The following is an 18541-nucleotide window of genomic DNA, read 5'->3' on the forward strand; positions in this document are numbered from 1 at the left end:
ATCTATATCAAAGTCTTGAAGATTAATGGCTAAAAATGAAACGATACAAAAGAACTTTGTAGTTCTGAAAATTTTGTTACAGTCCGGAAGACTAATATTTGAGAAAATTGATGGTGTGCTATTGAAAGCGAAAAATATATTCATAAGAGTGATAAAGAGTATGATCACATTCTATCAGTGGAACTGATAACTAAAAGGACATAGATGGATATTTAAAGAAAGTTGGGACATATGTTGGGTAAGAACCTCCTTCTTCTTGTTTGTTTTTAAATGGAACAAAATAATGTTCCTAAAAGAAGCAAATGGATTTAGGAGACTTATACTACATAATTAGTTGACTGTTATTCGACAAAGTTTTCCTAACATGAGGGGGAGAAATTGAGTAGCTGGAAAAGAGAATGCATGGAATGCATTATTACTATTAAATATAGATCCTCAAATATATTAGTATGGACTAGAAGTTCATCAAAATTGCATTCATGAAATACTACAAAATATTTTACTGACTTGAGTGAAAATTTTTAAATCTCTTATTCTAGCTAAAAATGCTCCAATTATTTTAAATATTAAGACATGCCAGAAGCATGGGAGGTTAATCGGTTCCAATATAAATATTTTGAATAAAGAGGAACATAAAACTTAGAAGTTATATTGAGGAGGCATATACTCTAGAAGAGTGTCAAGACATAACTAATTGTAAAACTCCAGAAGAGGTTCAAGTACTTGAAAAGGAAGAAAGAGATCTCAACAAGTTATGTCACAAAAGAAAAAAATGGAACCGAAAAAGGTAAAGTTGTCGACAATGATTTTTCATAAGAATATCACGTGATAAAAAGAGGATCTTACACATAGATCTATCATGCAAAGTAGAGATAAATTTGGCCAAGAAGAAAAGTAAAAAGGAAATACGTGATGGAAATATTGTTTCGATATGTGAAAATAGGCCTGCAGTCCGAACACATAAAATATAAAGTTTTTATAGAATAGATAGATGTTTATGTGAAAATATAGATTTTCACAAATGATTATGATGAGACATATTACTTTGTGGTGGATATCATTTTGCATATTTGAATAGTCTGGCATTATGAAATGTGCCTGCTAGATGACCCCTGGATGAGGATCATTAAATAGTAAAATTTACATGATAATCTTTGAAGGATTCAAAAATATGCCAGGAGCATATATAAGAAAATCTTTCAGTATATAAAATATTATGAAGATTAAAATAATTTCAGTATGTATGATCCATTTTATAGTTTTGAATCAAAATATATGAAATTCCCTAAAGAATTTCACTTGCCAGAAGCATACAATTTAAGTTCTTGAGCACAATGATGAAGTTAAATAAGTTGCCAGAAGCAATCAGGGCGTATGTGGTATAACCGACTACGTAAATATCGGTTGAAGAAATGATATAAAAATGATCCAATTTGCCCATGTATTTTTATGAAAAGATCTGAAAGTGAGTTTGCTATAATTGTTTATGCTGATGATATAATATTATTGGAACTCTTGAAGAGCTTACAAAAGCTATGAGAAAGAATTTGAAATGAAGGGCTTGAAAAGAACAAAGTTTTGCTGCGAATTGGCAATTGAATACTTGAGAAATGAAGATTTTTGTGTATCAAATAATTGATACAAGAAAAAGCCTTAAAGTATTTTTATATGGATAAATCATATCCATTATATACTTTGATGGTTGTGAGATTTGTGGAGGTGAATAAAGAACCTTTTAGATTTTGAGAATTTGATGAAGAACTATTTGGTCTAGAAGTACCAAATCATAGGTCCAGAAGTACCATATCATATCTTATCAGTCATGCATGATGTCACATATCATTTGCTGTTAACTTACTGATAAGATATAGTTCTTCACCAAAGACATTGGAATAGAATTCTAGATTCTTTTTTGATTCACATGCTGGTAATTCCAAATGGAGTATTTACCTCACAATGTATCCAAAGATGGTGAAATATATATCCAGCAAATTCATTCAAATAAAAATATAGCAGATTTGTTCACCAAGTCACTTCCTATTACAATATTTGCAAAGTTTGTTCATGATATCAGATGTCATAGACTCAAGGATATCAATTGATGTTATCAAGAGGGGGAGTTAATACATGCTGTACTCTTTTTTCCTTGTCTATGATTTTTTCCCACTGGGTTTTCCTAGCAAGGTTTTTAATGAGGCAGCATCGAATAGTGTATCAATGAATGTGTACTTTTTTTCTTCTACTAGGTTTTTATCCCACAGAGTTTTTCCTAATTGAAGTTTTTTAATGAGGCACATATCTTAGATAATGGACATCCAAGGGGGAGTGTTATGAATATTATAATATGTGGATGTCCATATCCTCCTCTTCCTCTTCCTCTTCCTCTCAACTTCATCATCAACTCCCACTACTTCCACTAGGCATTAATCTTCCACTACTCCATTACCTTTCCACTATGTCTTTAATCTTGTAACTCCCCCCACTCATATTCATATGGTTTATTGTCCACTATCTATCATTTAAGTACAAATGTAACTTATGTGTGAGACTATGCCTATAAATAAGGCATGTCATTGTATTGTGAGGCAAGTGAAGCAAAGCAAGGAATACAATATCATTCTCTCATTTTCTTGTCTACTTCTCTTCTCCAATCTACTTTCATTGTTGGTTAATTTCATAACACATTCCAATCTCTTTCATTTATCATATTTTTTATATTTTTCCAATTATTACATAAATAAACTTTTGTATGATGTATAACCTATTGTAATATACTCCAATATAAATCTTCAAAAGGATGAATATTTTAAGAAATCTAACACATTTTTCTTACAAATAATTACTCCTCTGGTCATATTTATAGGGCAGAGAGAGAAGATTTTTTGATCCTATTTATAAGTCACTTAATTACATTTTCAACGTGAATGTACTATTTTGTCCTTCATTTATTATACTGTAGGTAGTTATTTCTTTTAAGAAGTGTATATATTAAATATGGGTAAAGTTAAAACATTGTTATATTTTAATGGAGAGTTAATGCATTTTAAAATTTTTCTTGGTATATGTAAAATATGTTATAAGTACCTTATAAATAAGACTAAAAGAGTAACTTATTAGATTTCATTAACTTTCATGAACTAGTCAATAACTCTTGTATAGGAACCTTACATACACATACATCAAAGATTGAGGAGATTATTTGAAAGCAAAATTGAAGAGGTTACTTTGTCAATAACATATTATAATTTATCAGTGAAATAACAAAATAATTATTAGCAAGGGTTATCTGCACAAACCTTAAAATTTAAAATGACTCATTGTTAAGTTTTAGAGATTAGGAGAGTTATTTAATATTTGCACATGGATTAAAGTTTAAGGAAATCTATATAATTTAGCCAAAAATTATATAACTAAAATTTTTAAGTTAATAGACAAATTTGTTCTGAAAGTTTTCATCTAGGAAGAATATTGCTTGGGAAGTTTTTTTAGGTTTAAAATTATTTGAAAGTGTTAAAATGGAGCATTGTTCCCATTTATCAATAAAAATATTAGGGTCAAAATTAATTTTTTAATAGTTCACTTTAGTATTTCAACGGGGTGAAAACAAATTGCAAACTTTTAGGATCAACTTTAAGCCAAAAATTTTTTTCAAGACAACAATGTTCCCGAACAACAACTTTCCAAACAAATTTCTATCTAAACCCAAAATTTTTTGCCCACATTTATGTTAAGTTGTTGATTACACTATGTGATTAATGTTACGTGGATTAATATATGATAAATTATCTATATTCTTTTATGGTACAATCTTCACAAAATAAGAAAATTTGACAAATACTTGTTATAAAAAGTATTATTAATATTTCACTCGAGAAAGTATTATTAATGTTAATAATAATGCTAGTTAATCCAAACTCAAATAAGTGTTGTAATGATATCATGTTTCTTTACAATTTTATTATCATTTCAGGAAAAAATTACCTAATTTATCTTGTAAATAATTATTTGATATATCTAATATATGGGTCAAATTTTAGTATGGTCAAGTCCAATTAAAATATTTCTGACAACCTTATTTGAAAATAAAAAACATACTCCTCCGGTCCTTAATATAAGACCCATTTAACTAATTTGATTAGATTAAGAAAGTTAGGTAAGTTAGTTAATTATAAGAAATGTGACATGTTTTTCCTAAAATGCCTTAATCATCTTTTTCAATACCATATTCTTCTCTTCTACTTGATTATGGTTGAAGGAGTATCTATAGGGGTAATTTAGAGAAAATTAATAAATATAAAAAATGAGTATTATATTTAGGACCAAAACCAACTCACCAATTGAGTCCTATATTAAAGACCGGAGGAGTACCATTTATTACAGAATTCAAGAATTTTAAAAGGGGTCAGTTTCACAAAAATCACAATCAATGAATGTGGGGAAGAAAGAGTTGAATTTGCCGCTCGCCTGCCTTGCTTCCTTCTTCCATAAGAGGCCCTCCAAAAACATGTGAGAACTCACTCTCTCTCTCTCATTGAAGCACACCCCTCAAAATAACTGAACAAAATTTCTCTCTCTCTATCTCTCTTCCATGGCTTCCTCTTCTGTTTCTTTTGCCAAGCCCGCCTTCCTCTCTTCTTCTTCTTCTTCACAGTTGAACTCAAAATCCTCTGTTCTTTCCTTCATCCACAACACATCTGCTTCCTCCATACCCATCACCTCTCTGAAGCTCCCACGCCATTCTCGACGCTTCTCTCTCCTCATCAACAATGTTTTGAAGACGCTTGACCCTTCTCAGTCCTCTGTCTTAACCCCCAACGTCGATCTAGAACTTACCTCCTTGGGTACCAAACCCACGATTTTGGTTTCCGAGAAGCTCGGAGACTCTGGTCTTCAGGTGTTGAGAGAGTTTGGTCACGTTGAGTGTGCGTACAACCTGTCGCCGGAAGAGCTCTGCTCGAAGATCGCTTCCTTTGACGCTTTGATTGTACGGAGTGGTACAAAGGTGACGAGGCAGGTGTTTGAGGCTGCAAAGGGGAAGTTGAAGGTTGTGGGAAGAGCTGGAGTGGGTATTGATAATGTAGATCTGCAAGCTGCGACGGAGTTTGGGTGTCTGGTCGTTAATGCTCCGACGGCCAATACTATTGCTGCGGCAGAGCATGGGATCGCTCTGATCGCTGCCATGGCAAGAAATGTTGCTCAGGCTGACGCCTCCATGAAAGCTGGTAAGAAATGGATTCTGGATTAACTTTCAGCGTTGACTTCGTCAAAGAGAGAAGCAAAACCATTCTATTTTTCCCACTAGAAAAACATAACAGAAGCCAAAAACAGAGGAGAAAACATTAAACAGAGAAAGAGTAAACGTCCTTCAGTAGTTCTGCCCTTGTTTGCATTTTTTTGGCTGACCAAATGCGGCAATAATTAGATTTGACCATTACTATTTGTGGATCTATCAAGGGGTATGTCTAATTTCACATAGAAACTTGTCATAAGTACTTGAAATTCGGTAAGATTCTATATTTTCCTTAGCTGATGAGGAAATGAAACTCAAAAGTGAGAAGTCTCCATAGCGTCTTTCTAGGTCAATATTTGGTAAATCCATTGCAAGGCCAAGAACCAAAAGCTGACCGGAAAAGACAAAAATTATTTTGCTCCAAAATCTTTTTTATTCAAACTATACATGTAGAGATATATCTACTGAGGATATGACAAGATACAATACAATTTTGCAGGAAAATGGGAAAGAAGCAAATATGTAGGGGTTTCACTGGTGGGGAAGACAATAGCAATAATGGGATTTGGTAAAGTAGGATCTGAAGTGGCTAGGCGTGCAAAAGGTTTGGGTATGAACGTGATTGCTCATGACCCATATGCACCTGCAGACCGGGCTCGTGCAGTCGGAGTCGATCTGGTGTCATTTGAACAGGCCATATCCACTGCAGATTTTATCTCCCTCCACATGCCTCTCACCCCCACCACTAACAAGATCTTCAATGACCATACTTTCTCCAATATGAAGAAGGGAGTCCGCATCATCAACGTCGCTAGAGGTGGAGTTATAGATGAAGATGCATTAGTCAGAGCCCTTGATAGTGGAATTGTCGCTCAGGTATGAATATGAACAACCCTTTTGTTTTACGTGTTTGCTGAATTCTTTTCCCGTGTATTATATGGTCTCTGAGTTGTGAACTGTGCTACTTGTTATAATTTTTTATTATATATATATATATATATATATATATATCATATGATGGGGAATAGGCTGCACTTGATGTCTTCACCGAGGAGCCTCCGTCTCCAGGGAGTAAGTTAGTTCAACATGCGAATGTCACTGTCACGCCTCATCTTGGAGCTAGCACGAAAGAGGCACAGGTTTGTGTTGGTTTACCCTCTGACTTGCTGGTTTATCCTTCAGCTTCCTGTTTCAATTCTCTTCTTTAGGGTTGACCAAGTTACCTGCGTCAAATTCTGGCTCACCAGGAGGGTGTAGCCATTGAAATAGCAGAGGCTGTGCTTGGAGCTTTGAAAGGGGAACTTTCTGCAACCGCGGTTAATGCTCCTATGGTTGCTCCTGAGGTAAACAATATGACTGATCACAACCTCTGACTTGGTATTACTATATTGTTGAAGCAACTGAACTGAAACATGGCTCCTGTCATCAGGTGATGTCTGAACTGGCTCCTTTTGTCGAGCTAGCCGAGAAGCTAGGCAGGCTAGCTGTACAGTTGGTGTCTGGAGGAAGTGGTATTAAATCTGTAAAAGTGGTTTATCTATCAGCCAGAGACCCAGATGACTTGGACACAAGGCTTCTGCGAGCTATGATCACAAAAGGCATCATTGAACCTATATCGGATTCAATCATCAACCTTGTGAATGCAGATTTCATAGCAAAGCAGAAGGGTCTCCGGATCAGTGAGGAAAGAGTTGTGGTCAATTCATCTCCAGAGCTCCCAGTGGATTCCATTCAGGTACTGATATCAAACGTAGAATCCAAGTTTGCAAGTGCTGTATCTGAGAATGGAGTGATAAGCATTGAAGGCAAAGTGAAATCTGGGGTGCCCCATCTCATAAAGGTTGGATCATTTGATGTGGATGTGAGCTTGGAGGGAAACTTAATATTGTGTCGTCAGGTAGATCAACCAGGCATGATTGGCCAAGTTGGGAACATACTGGGTAATGAGAATGTGAATGTGAGCTTCATGAGTGTGGGAAGAACTTCAAGGGGAAGGAAGGCCATTATGGCTATTGGTGTTGATGAAGAACCAAACACTGAGACTCTTAACAAGATAGGGTCTGTGCCTGCTGTCGAAGAGTTTGTGTTTCTTAACCTATAGTTCATACAATATGGTTCAGGACATAAGGTGCTTTAATGTGATATAGAAAGTTTGATGTGTATCATAAGGTGTCTGGTATTGTATAAGTTGGGAATCAAACTAGCTGAACTACAAACAGCCCTTGTGAATGTTTTTCCTTTTTTCCTCTTTCTTTTTCTTTGTCTGTTTTTTTTTTTTTTTCCTTTTTGAATCATCGTAGTTTTTTGTCTTGTAAGTAGTGCTATTTTTATGCTCATTGGAAATTTCCTCAGTGTAATTATATTCAATTGGCCCAGGAATGATGCCAAGAAACTTGCCATTTAATCATTTGGCTCGTGAAAGAAAACGTGAGATTGCATGGTAATCTTTTAAAAAAGAAAGGCAAAGATCCAGCAACAAAAGGTGCAGGAGTACGATGCTAAATCTTTTCTAGCCTCCTGGAATATTTTATGAGATGATATTATTGCTATGGCGATATATACCTATAATAAGGGGTATTTATTAGAGATGATTCACAAATTGTTAATCATTCTTATACACCAAACCAAGATGCTTGTCTTCCTGCAAGACGGATAAGCGAAAACCGGAGCGAAGGTGGGTTGGTGTGCTTTCAGAGTGGACTTCACAAAAAAAAGCTTATGTTTAAAGTGACTTGGGAAGTTTTCACACGATTGTGCAATATATGGGATTCACATCAAATTATTATGTACTCTCTTCGGTAAGCTTTAAATAACTTAGTTCACGGATAACGAACAATTACTTAAAATCAATAAATAGGTTAAAACTTAAAAAATATATTTTTATTTCTAAATATGCTCTGACAATAAGAAAAATGATAAAAGAAAATACATGGAAAAATTTGTTGAGAGAGAGAGAGAATAAATAATAAAAAAATTAAAAATATATATTAAATATTAAGACAAGTCTAAGTTGAAATTTATAAAATGGATCATACACTTTCAAATCTGACACTTACAAATAGAACCAGAGAGAGTAGCGTGTAAATATGGTTTCATATCAAATAATTGTGAATGGTGAAATGTCTGTTAGTTGCCAATATCTTATCAACAATGATCTAACAATGTTAGTTGCTAATTCCTAACCACATATCAAATATTGTGGATGGGATGGGAATACTACTTCCAAGGGCTTCGAGTCAACTTACGCACTATATGTTATTATTTGTTGAAGCAACCAGAGAAGATTGCCTTAGAATGGAGGAGATCCTTGTTCAATAGAGCTCCACATCTGGTCAGCATATTAATTTCACAAAGTTGATTTTTGTTTTAAGCCACTTGGTGAGTGCTGACCCCATGAAAGCGACTAGAACTGCTGAGATCTCACGCAATTTTTGGAGGCTTAATTTAAGTAATTAAAGTCTTATTTTGTTACCCACGAAAATTAAGAAGAAGAAAAAATTTCAAGTGGTTACAGGTAGGGGGAACACTTGCTAAAGGCTTGATTTTATTTTTTGCCAACCTAAAGACGTGACATGGCCGAAGGAAAGTGGGAACATTAAAAATAAGACCTTTCCTAAACCATTTTTTGCAGTTTTTCTTCCCAATATTCTTTAATCTCCATTTCTCTCCCTCCTATCCAAACCAAGAAAAAGGAGTTAAAGGACACGCAAGTGTTATTATTGAGACAAGATGTTTTCACAATACAGCTACCCCTTGCACTAGCTTTACAGGTCCCCTCGAGGTCATGTTGATCGCGTTTCACGCCTTCATCACACTGTTACAGTCACATTTTGAGTGATGGCAGGAGTTTCTATAGAAAACTTTAATGCCTGCTGTGACCATCCCCTTTTTTTCGAATTGAAGGAGCAAGCATAAGGGGAGCTTCATAAAACCGCCCTTTGCATCAAGAACAAGAAAACAAAAGGCAAAAACAAACGGAGTAGGAGTATCCACAGGAAATTAGATGACATTATAAAATAGAAAACCTACAAGGGTTTACAGAAAGCAGAAGTTTGATCAACACATAATTCTTCTACTGAGATGCTGAAATATTATCAAAGATATGATAAAAGGCTATAAGTCTTAAAGGCATCTCTTTGGTTGACCTCCCAAAAAAGACACCCCCAAAATGTGATTCAAGAGGGTGCTGCTCCCCCATCATTTTCCCCTGAACAAGACAATACAAGGAGTTAGTAGAAAACTAGTTTACTAAAAGTTGCCATCAACACACACATGCAAGTAGCAAAGAGAAAGCATTGCTTACGTGTTCATCATCAGAGTTATGTTGTCTCCTTTCAATAAAATCCTACCTGAAGTTTTGGAAAAAAAATGAAACTAGTAAGAAAAATCCATGACATAAAAAACAGAACGATGCAACACTGTCTCACAACTTACCTAGGGATTTTCTGCTCTTCTTCTTAACGTTTACTTCTTCAGCATCATCCAGAACCAAGTTCATGTATTCATCGAAACCCTGATCAGCAATGGAACATACAATTTAATTTGGCCTTCAACCAAAGATAGTGAATAGACATATTCTTCAAAATATTAGGTTTAAGACACAATACCAGTCCAATATACACACGCCACGCACACATGAATAAAGTTATAATATTCAGAAAAATTAATTAGAGCCCAAGAAACCACCCAAAAACAAGTTTAGACAGTCAAAGAACTAATAGGAAGTTCTGAAGCAGGACATTAGGCTGCGGCAACAAAAGGAACACATACAAAATATCACTCCATGATTGTGCTCCACAAAGAAAATTTAATCCCTGGGTCGTGTGTAAGAAGTCTACTGATCTCCAAGCTAATGTCAACAATTTTATAAACCAAAGCAAACATCGGGAAGTTCCAAGCCAGTTTAAAGGGTTTGAATTGAGGGCTGAAATAGTAGAAAATATGCAAACTACGTTCATTCTGTGCTTGCGATATCTGCCAGCGGAAGCAGTCTACTGTTGTAAAGCAAAGGATAAAATAAAACAAACTCAAAATCTGGACTCAGCTGCGGTACAGTTTCGTTTCAATACTACTATCAAACGCCAACATATAAACCATTTTTTATATTCTGTTTAATTCGACAGACAAATAAAGCTTCAGAACAAAGATCATATCCAAGTGATCCTAAGAAAAAAGAAGAAATGCTAAGGCGGAGTAACAGGTTTCAAATTGTAAATTTCGCACACAACAGTACGATGATGACAGCAAGCTTACAATTATACGGCCTTCAATTCGCAAATCTTTCTGCTCAAAAAGCCAAATTTGAATGCGCGCTTTCTGCAACAAAGAAAATCACACAAAAACACGATTCACAAAAAGTTTCTCACTCCAGCAGCAGTAAAAAAAGTCCGACACACCCAGAAGACCTCAGGACAAACCAAAATCCGAAACCGAAAAGGGAATTTCACTTACACTTTGAAGAAACCTGAAGATCAGATTCTGAAGAAAAGGGAAATCAAAATAGAGGAAATTAGTGGTGAATGAGAAAATATAATCGACACAATTTAGTAAACAGCGAAGAGTAAATGAACTTACAATGGGTTGGGTCATAATCCTCTGAACCTTGGTGCTCGCCATGGCTGCTGTCGCTACTGGTTTCGGCGCTGAGAAGGTGAAAGAGAGTTTTCCGGGAAAGAAATCGAAACCCTCCGGCACAACTCAACCCAAGCCAAGCAAAACCCTAAACCAGCGAGAACGGGGTGGATGGCCTCCTTTGCGCTCAAATTATTGTCGTCGTTCCCTTTTTAACCCAACAAGCTTTCACAATTAATTTACTTTTTGGCGTTGCACAATTAATTTACTTTTTAGTGTTTTGGTGAAATTACTTTTTAGTTTTCACATGTGCGGATTTTGAGTTTATTATTTCTTATTTTTATTTGAAATTATAAATATAAAATATATTTTTATTATAAATTATAAAATATATTACTTTTATTTTTTTAATACAAGAACAAAGTAAAATAAAATGATGCATATAAAATTCGATTACTATAGTACATTATAGTATGAAAACTTAAAGCAATCCCAAATATAAACAAAAAATAAGACTTATATGAGATCCAATTGAGATTGGGTCCAGTAGAAAAAAAAAGACTAATCCCTCCCCACATAATAAATTAAGATTTATATTCTTATTAAAAAATTGTCCATATTTAGTGCTAGAAATTCGTTCTCCTTAAAAACAATTTACATTGTGACATTTGTTCAATTTTGAACCAGTGTTATCCCTCCTTAAATTTTTCCTTTTCAGTATTCCAGCATATTATATATCTGTGTGTATATACATATATATATATTAATTTATGTTATAATTATAATATGATAGTTAGTATCATATCTTTTATTTCCTAATACATGAAGAGTCTTATCATATGTTTAGGGTCTTGCTCGGAGCCTCGGACCCTTCTCAAAAAAAATTGCAAAGCTTTTTTGAAAAAAACTCTAATAATAACTTATTCCGCTGCCTTCTTTTTTTTTTTTTTTTTTTAGGTGAGGACTAGATTAGAGGCCTAAAATCTTTTTTTTTTTTAAAAAAAAAGACACGTTACGACAAAACTATCGTGAATGGTAAGCCAGCAGAATGGGAAACAAATTTTAAAAAAAAAAAAATCACATGAAGTTTCAACCAATAGGCTTAAAAGGCAGTCAGCACTTCATAGGCCAACCAAAACTTAAGTCCCATATTAAACCAGAAACAATACCACCAAACACAAAAGTGCTGAGTCTCGGAGAGTAGGAATATGAGAGGACGCCACCACAGGGAATAAAAAAAAAAAAAAAAACCAACAACCCATTATGGTGTGTTTAGATAGGCGGTAGGCAAAACTGACTTATATTCTAACTGATTTTAATAACTGAAATTAAAGTAAAAATCAGTTAATATAATGTGATTTATGTTTGATAGGTGTTTATAAAAAGTTAGTTGAAAAAGTAAAAAATTGTTTAGATGATTAATAGAAAAATTAGTTTGATAGTAAAATGACTGAAAATGACATAGACTTTATTAAATAGTAGTATTTGATATTTTATGTTATTAATGTGATAATAATTAAAAAATACCTAAAATTATTGTGATAAAATAAAAATAGTTTATTAGTGAAATTAGAAAATAAAAATATTTGTGATCGAAAAAAATTTAAAAACACATTGTAGATAATTAATTAAATATATATAATAGAGAAAAGAAGAAAATAAGCATAACATAACCAAAATAACCATTGCTAGGATGACCAGGAGGGTGAAAGTTGGCCGTGAAAGAATATGCATGGCAGTGAAAAAGACAAAAGCAAAGTCAAAGTCAACCAATCATCTAGTGTGTAAGCCGTGTACAGTTGTGAAAAGTACAAGTCACCTCTTTCTTTTTTAGTACAAAAAAGTTTAGGTGAGTTAGGTTCCGGGGACTCATTAGGGCTATCACATGCCTCCAGGTTCAGAGAGTATTTACAAAAGTACTTACAAATCGCCCACCAACAAGGTCCTTACATCGACAATGGGATTCAGACTCATGATCTTGTAGGTTATGAGTTGACTCCTTACCAACTGGACTAATTCTTGTTGGTAGTACAAGTCATCTCTTAAAGATGAAGAACCTTTAACAATAATACCCCATGTTCTCATGGAAAGAGTGATTGGGCCCTCTTGGGCCCTATGTTAACACATAGTCTTTTTGCGGATGATGCTATTATCTTTTTGAATGCTCACATTGATAACTGCAGCCTTTTCATGAAGTCTCTGCAGGATTATTGTAATGTCTCGGGTCAACAAGTTAACTATCAGAAATCTAGCCTTTTCTTTACAAGGAACACTTCGGACGATGTGAAGGCAAAGATTGTGGAGTGCCTAAATATTGCAAAAGTAGAAGATCCAGGGAGATACCTTGCCCTCCCAATTCTGTGGGGAAGGTCAAAAAATGCTAGCCTAGCTTATGCGAGAGACAAGATGGGAAGGAAAGTGCAAGGCTAGAAAAAGAAATGCTTATCCTTTGCAGGGGCATGAAATCATGATCAAAGCAGCTGTAAGTGCTATCACCATCTATCCTATGCCTTGCTTTAAATTCCTAAAGAATATGTGTATGGCTCTGGATAGCTTAGTCTCAAATTTCTTCTGGAGTAACTCAGAAGGATCTGGTAAAATTCATTGGTCTAATTGGAAAAAACTGTCAAAATCTAAGAAAGAGGGGGGCTTGGGATTCAAGGATTTTATGGAATTCAATATTGCCTTATTAGCCAAAACTACCTGGCGTATTCTATATAATCCTGATAGCTTGTGGGTCCACATGCTAAAGAGCATTTACTTTCCGAACACTTCTTTTATGAAGGCTGCTAAAGGGTCTAAAGCTTCTTGGGTCTGGGATAGTATACTAGCTCGGCGAGATTTTTTAAAGGAAAACCTCTGTTGGCAGGTAGGGACTGGGCACTATATTGATGATTTTAAATATCCTTGGGTCCCTGGGGCTAAGCAGTTTCGAATACTTGTCAATAGCGGCTCCTCAATTAACTAAGATATGGTTATGGCTAATCTTATCCAAGAAAGGAGCTGGAACCTGCAACCCATTGATCAGGAAATAGATAAGCAGTATCTGGACTTGATCGTTAAATTCCCTCTTACAACCTCTCCGTGAGATGACAAGATGATTTGGGTGCCTGCTAAAGATGGGAACTATAGTGTTAAAGCTGGGTATAGAGCAAAAAATTCTGCGACCAAAGGCAGAATTGGATTAAATTGAGCTTCTCCATCAAAGAAAGTGGACAGTAGAATTTGGTCTGCAGTTTGGAAACTAAAAGTCATGCCCAAGATACATAACTTTATCTAGCATGTTTTAAACAATGCACTGGCCTCAAAAGAAGCTTTATATAGGAGAAGATGTGCTCCTAACCCCCTATGCCTTGTCTGTGGGGATGAAACCGAATCCCTTGAACACTTATTTTTGCTATGTGATTGGGTCAAAGTTGCTTGGTTTGGCTGCTCTATGGGCATTTACTTATCTCCTACGAAAATAAGAAGCATGGGGCTCTGGCTAGAAGAGTTTCTGATGATCAATGATCTTGACTTTGATTACAATAAAGCCTATATTGCCTCTATGCCATGGACTATCTGGAAGCTGAGATGCTGAATGACCTTTAAACAAGTGGTTTTGAATCCTTCCGAAGCCATAGAGATGGCTAATAGATCCATGAAGGAATTTTGGGAAGTGAACTCTCTATCCCCAAAGGCACCCAACTTTACAGTAACCAAAACGAGCTACAAGTGAAGGAAACCGCAAAGCAATACAATCAAAATAAACTGTGATAGTTCTTTCTGTAAGAAGAATGGAAAAGCGAGTGTTGGAAATGTTTGCAGAAACTCAAATGGATTGTTGATCAAAGGCTGGGCTGAAAAAGCGTATGCCTATTTTGCTTTTCACACAGAGATGCTAGCTGTAGGTAAGGCTGTCCATCTAGCTTATGAATGGGACTTGCAACCTGTAATCATCGAGATGGACTGTCAAGACCTTTATAAAGCAGTAACCATTTGTTCTTTCTGTCACTACCCATGGACTCTTCATGGCTTGTTGACAGAAATCATTGATTCGATGCAAAAACGAAGATTTGTCTCCTTTTCTCTCATTCCTCGTGAGGGTAACTCTGCAGCTGACTGTTTGGGTTCTTTGGCTTCAAGGGAGGTGGGACCTAATAGTCTGATAACAGAATCTCCACCTCCTCTAGCTACCATCATCCTTCGTGAAGCACAGATTGACGATACTGTGAATCCTGACCAACAAACCTCAGATGCCAGAAGGGAGGGAATTGGCTAGCCTATTGGCTTTTTTTTGTCTCCTTGTTATTTTGTTGGTTGTGTTTTTGCCTTTTCTTTATTGAACCTCCCTGTTCTTTTGTTTCAATGAATTTCTCTTTGCTGGTCAAAAAAAAAAAATTGGGCCCCTCTTATACAATAGAAAGTTTAATATCCTCTGATTTCGGCCCAAAGGATGTCCATCCCAACACTAGATAGCAGCTTGTGTCCTGACTTGACCATGGCTCCGAGTCCAAGGGAGAGGGATGAGTTGGTGTTAACTTGGGGGGTGTTTGGACAAACATAGAAGTGCTTTTAAAAAAGTACTTTTCTGTAAATCAGGCAAACTCTTCCACATATTTATTTGGTATACTATAAAATTATTTTTAAAATCATGGTTTTATTTTCATTCAAATATCCTCTTGGTTTGACTAGGTTTGATTCGATCCGATGAAAAAATTGAAAAAAATTAAAATTTTACAAAATAATAACTTAATATTAGAGATAAACAAGAGGTTGATTTTGATCCTACATATAAGGTTTTAATTTACATTGTCTCCTAAATTTATAATTTTCTTTTGAAAATACTTTTACTGATTGCATATGTTTAGTGATGCCATTGTCAATGAATAATTTTAATGCATATGTTGATGAGGATATTTTCAAAAAATAAACATACATCTATTACAAACAATTAACTTAATTAATATTAATTTGTTTAATATTCTTAAATTAGATATTGATCTCTTATATTAAGAATCAATAATATTTTCTTGCCATCAAAATAATACTTTATTATTTATTATCTTATTCATTAATAAAGATACAACTCTCTTCATTTACAATGTATTTCCTTGAATTTATTTATTTGTTAAGCATTTTGGCACGAGATGGTGTTGGTTAACCGAATTACTTTTGAATTAATACAGAAGTTTAATTCGGTATTTTGGAATTTTCTTTGTTTTTTTTTTTTGGTTGAACATAAACTACTTGTGACATTTATTTGATTGCCTATATATCTAAGCGCATTTTCTGCTTCCTTCATATGAAATTTTCACGAAGCATTTTCCCCACAACTTTTTCGGATCAGAATTTCCATGAATTACACTGAATGACATGTCCGGAGAAAATTCTCAAGAGACTTTTTCTTTTGAGTTTTAATGATGACCTCAAGGGTCAAGAGTCAATACAAGAACGTTCCTAGTAGTTCATAATGTAAACATCTATTAATTCTTCAAACAACTTGGTACTTGCTCCGTTTCTTAATATAAAAGTTAATTAGACACTAATTATATATAATACTCCAATCTATCTTGTAATACCCGATCTAAAAACTTGTTAAATTTAACACAATTAAAGAATGACAACATCATTATCATGGTTATAAAAATTGTTTTAGATTTCCTTACTCTTTGTCACGTAATTATGATATAAAAAGATAAGACAATCAGTCAGTAATACAACATATCATGATTATAAAAGAGTACTACTTACCTATTGTGTATAACTGTGATTGTACTCCTAACGTGGTTATAAAAAACTTTTCATATACCTGATTGACACAATTTATAACAAGTAATATAACAAACTAAATTTAACTTATTCCCCAAAAAAAATCCTAAAAAATGTTCAATTGTAGATCCATGGCCCTTTAGGGCTTTCAACAAAAAATTTATAATTAAGGACATATAAATATTTTCAACATGAAGAATATATATATAAAAAAGAAATACATAATGATGTTCTAGGTAGTAAATAACTAATGACTAAACATAGCTAGAATTTGGGATGCAATCACTAATGAAGATGACTTCACACCTCCAGTTTTTTTTTCCATCCAGGGCTCCTTTACTATTCTTACTTGAAAGTGGTGGATGTAATGGAGTGAGATTATGGTCTCAGTAACGAAAACTCCTACTCACCTCACTTACCAGCATCCCTAAGAAGTGCCAAGTCGGACTAACTATTTAAATAATCACTAAACACAGTACTATCACATAACAAGTCAAAAAATATTACAAACATGTAAGCCAAAAGAAACATCAACATATATACACGCTTTAATCATCCTTTATTATTCATTATTAATCATTCAATTCACTTCTTATATTCTCTTTATATCCGCCGACTTGAATCCATGGCCTAGGTCCTAATCATATAATTGGTTACTTTCATGAGCTTCCCGCATATGTGATATAGACTGGCTAAAGTTGATAGAACACACGCAGGCTCTAGAAAAAGAGGATGATGTCATAATGGATTTATTGTCCAATATCCTTGCAGGGATGCTACTCTTAGGGAATCCTACCATGAGATACTCCTGAATTGTCGCAATTAAGGAAATATTGTCCTCTCCAAGAAACCAATCATATTACGTGTTATGGAGGCAAACCACATGGTAATATACGTATATTAATCTTCATCACAAACGCCTCCCTCGAGTGTTAAATCAATTAAGCCACGTCATTTTTCAATTCTTATTAGTGTTGCAAGAACATGTATCATATAAGGTTCAAAACATACCTTAACCATATCGGATAATTAACATCATACCATATAATAATATTCTCAAGTAACCAAGACCTAACCATATTATTCGAGAAACATATTAGATAACAGCTTGCGTCCAAGGAGAGGGATGAGTTGGTGTTGAATTGGTCTGACTAGGTCTGACTAGGTCTGATTCGATCCGGTGAAAAAATTGTTAAAAATTTTACAAAATAATAACCTTAATATAAGAGATAAACAAGAGGTTAATTTTGATCATAGATATAAGACTTCAATTCACCTTATTTTCTAAATTTATAATTTTCTCTTGAAAATACCTTTACTGATTGCATATGTTTAGTGATGCCATCGTCAATGAATAATTTTAATGTATATTTTAATTAGGGTATTCTCGAGAAGTAAACATACATCTATTACAAACAATTAACTTAATTAATGTTAATTTGTTTAATATTTTAAATTAGATATTGATCTCTTATATTAAGAATCAATAATATTTTCTTGCCATCAAAATAATACTTTATTATTTATTATCTTATTCATTAATAAAGATACAACTCTCTTCATTTACAATGTATTTCCTTGAATTTATTTATTTGTTAAGCATTTTGGCACGAGATGGTGTTGGTTAACAGAATTACTTTTGAATTAATACAGAAGTTTAATTAGGTATTTTGGAATTTGTTTTTGTTGAACATAAACTATTTTGTGATAGTTATTTGATTACTTGTATATCTAAGCTTATTTTCTGCTTCCTTCGTACTCTTCCGGTTCTAAATATAAAACCCTTATATTAGTGTGTATAAAGATCTTATATTTAAGATCGAAGGAATATAAAATTTTCACGAAGCATTTCTCCCACAACTTTTTTGGACCAGAATTTCGATGAATTATGCTGACATGACATGTCCGGAGAAAATTTTCTTTTGAGTTTTGATGATGGCCTCAAGGGTCAAGGGTCAATACAAGAACGTTCCCATTAGTTCATAATGT

At 34.2% G+C, this 18541-nt stretch overlaps 2 protein-coding genes across 2 annotated transcripts; one reads left to right on the forward strand and one right to left on the reverse strand.

Moving 5' to 3' along the window:
- The first annotated feature begins 4514 nt into the window (after nucleotides 1–4514).
- LOC114752676 (D-3-phosphoglycerate dehydrogenase 2, chloroplastic-like) lies at nucleotides 4515–7482 on the forward strand. The gene is made up of 5 exons (XM_028941416.1): nucleotides 4515–5222; nucleotides 5730–6106; nucleotides 6259–6369; nucleotides 6478–6573; nucleotides 6660–7482. Exons 1-5 carry the CDS (start codon nucleotides 4589–4591, stop codon nucleotides 7329–7331), a joined length of 1890 nt encoding a protein of 629 aa, XP_028797249.1. The 5' UTR covers nucleotides 4515–4588; the 3' UTR covers nucleotides 7332–7482.
- A 1728-nt stretch (nucleotides 7483–9210) lies between these two features.
- LOC114752675 (small nuclear ribonucleoprotein E) lies at nucleotides 9211–10969 on the reverse strand. Its single transcript, XM_028941415.1, has 6 exons — nucleotides 10805–10969; nucleotides 10682–10708; nucleotides 10484–10546; nucleotides 9665–9743; nucleotides 9534–9579; nucleotides 9211–9437 (listed from the first exon to the last, which is right to left on the reverse strand). The coding sequence occupies exons 1-6, from the start codon at nucleotides 10844–10846 to the stop codon at nucleotides 9428–9430; spliced, it is 267 nt and encodes an 88-aa protein (XP_028797248.1). The 5' UTR covers nucleotides 10847–10969; the 3' UTR covers nucleotides 9211–9427.
- Between the last annotated feature and the right edge of the window lie 7572 nt (nucleotides 10970–18541).

Source organism: Neltuma alba, unplaced genomic scaffold (assembly GCF_004799145.2).
Source record: "Neltuma alba isolate B1F8T4 unplaced genomic scaffold, ASM479914v2 tig00007486_pilon, whole genome shotgun sequence".
NCBI lineage: Eukaryota > Viridiplantae > Streptophyta > Magnoliopsida > Fabales > Fabaceae > Neltuma > Neltuma alba.